At 33.9% G+C, this 2,258-nt stretch overlaps 1 protein-coding gene across 1 annotated transcript; it reads right to left on the reverse strand.

Annotated features, from left to right (window-relative positions):
* Positions 1–339: 339 nt before the first annotated feature.
* LOC107739931 (uncharacterized) lies at positions 340–1,449 on the reverse strand. The gene is made up of 3 exons (XM_016552181.1): positions 1,389–1,449; positions 1,161–1,273; positions 340–990 (listed from the first exon to the last, which is right to left on the reverse strand). Exons 1-3 carry the CDS (start codon positions 1,389–1,391, stop codon positions 348–350), a joined length of 759 nt encoding a protein of 252 aa, XP_016407667.1. The 5' UTR covers positions 1,392–1,449; the 3' UTR covers positions 340–347.
* Between the last annotated feature and the right edge of the window lie 809 nt (positions 1,450–2,258).

Here is a 2,258-nt window from a genome sequence, read left to right on the forward strand (position 1 = left end):
TATTTAGTCTATATTTTGCCTACTGTGCAAAATATAGGCTTTGGTCGAACAACCTTTGCTGGAGATTAACACGATTGTTTTTAAGGAATAACACATTAAAATGATCAGGAACAAACTGTTTTGTTAAGAGTTAGAAGCACTAGACAAAAAGTTAAGATATCCATGAGCAGAATATGTCTGCACACAAATTTGTAATACATATTATGGCAATCGACAAAGGACACATGTATAATTATATATTTTTTTTTATATTATTTACAGAACAGGTGTTCAAGAATAATAATTCAAACAGGTGTGTGTTTGGTTAATATAATTCAAATTTCATAGCCCAATGTGTTCAAAGAGGTTTATGAAAGATACAATTCGATCATTGACAAAAGCATTTCTTGGAAATACAAAAGTATTGATTTGTTTTCAGGCAGACAGAAAGGATTCGCAGTGTTTCCGTTCACACAATTCTGACATTCCATTACATTTGTACTCATACACCGATAAAGAGGCACTAGCTTATTAATCATTAGGAAATCATTGGCAATTTCCTTCTTGGCATCCTTCCAGAGCTTTCCAAAGACAAAAACATTCATTCCCCCTTTTCGAACATTTTCCCAGTTTTCAAGGCCCGGAAAAATATTGTCAGCACTCTTAATGCACTTTTTCACACAAGGTGAGTTGTAAGAATAGAAAACTACACAGTTGTTTTGATCTGTATTTTTTAGAAGTGTGTCCAAGGGAGAATTACCTCGAGGAAAGAGCAGAATATGCTCAGAATGTTCATCTGTGACTACATTTGGCCTTGTAGCAATGACATTTTGTGATGCTGAGCAGAGTACACATGTCCTTCCTTCAGTGATCAAATCTTTTACGTATTGTGCCTCTTCCCTGCTGAACACATTCTCAATATGAGATTGTTCATTTGTACACAGATCCTGTGGGACACTGATTGCTATTGCATACTGAGCATCAGTTCCTATCTTGGTCTTTGGCTGGACACTGGAAGACATAAAATAGTATAAGGTTATAACAATTCTCAAGAAACATTGTATTTACCTTGTTCCTTATGCATTTTTACATTCCAGCTGCATGTAAATTTACAATGCATTTTACTAATTTAAAGCTGAATTATTGATTAATTTGTCTAAAAACTGTACAAACCAACTTACTTGTCATTAAAATATCGGATCATTTTAGCAAGGGCAGCAGGGTTCACCTGTCCCTGAATGTTTCGAACACACAGATGAAGCATGCAGAGGATGATGAGACACTTCAATGAAGCCTTAAGTGAAAACATCATTCATTTCAGCACAAAACTTGAATTAAATTTATGCATATAATATGATGGACTAGAGAGTTTAAAAACAGAACAGAAAAGAAAGTTTACTCAAACTTACCATTGCGACTGCTTGAATTATGAGGAAGAAGACGCTTATTTTCAGAGCTGAAGTACTTTTGTTTCTCTTCTTATATGCTGATGGTTGAGAGGAAATGAGGCATATATAAAGACCTGACTGGTTTATCATTTACAAACTTAGTGTTTAACTAGAGTGGGTGGGATTTTTGTGTGTTTGTGTGTGTGCTTCTAACTTTTGTTTAAGATAACTGATAACCAGGTCCAGAATCTGTCAACATTCTTATCTTCCATATCGGGAAATACAGCAGAATTCTGTAAAATAAGACAGTAAAACAATTATGACACAAAACAATTTTCAAAAAAAAAAAAAACATCTAAAAGTACGATACAAAAATATCATAGTATTGATTAATAAATAAATAATGACTAAATTACAAATAAAATAAAACAGTGGCCTTTTTGGGTGGATATAATCTACTGGAAAATTCATAAAACATGAGAGCACCATTTAATGGGTAAATTAATTTAATCATGCATACCATCATGGAATTTTGGATTTATTAACAGGCAAAATAAAAGCAATTGTTTATATGCAATCAACATTATAAACACTTTGATTAATTGTTGAGCTGGCATTAAGTGAATGCATAGGTGAGTTCCTGAACATTTTCACACTAGTCCAGTGTGTCACAGTTATGTTCTGTTAGACCCATTTTCATGGACTTTTAGTTTGTTTATCTTCAGTCACATGTTTCCTGTGTTTTAGTTTTCCGCCACTCATCTGTTACCATGGACACTAACTCAGTCTTCACAGCTGCTCATCATTTAGTTCATCACCATTGTGTATTTAAGTTCCTCCTTGTGCACTCTTCAGTGGTCTGGTCTCGTTAATGTTAAGTTGTTTGCTTCC

Source organism: Sinocyclocheilus rhinocerous, unplaced genomic scaffold (genome assembly GCF_001515625.1).
Source record: "Sinocyclocheilus rhinocerous isolate Xijiao unplaced genomic scaffold, SAMN03320098_v1.1 scaffold1126, whole genome shotgun sequence".
NCBI lineage: Eukaryota > Metazoa > Chordata > Actinopteri > Cypriniformes > Cyprinidae > Sinocyclocheilus > Sinocyclocheilus rhinocerous.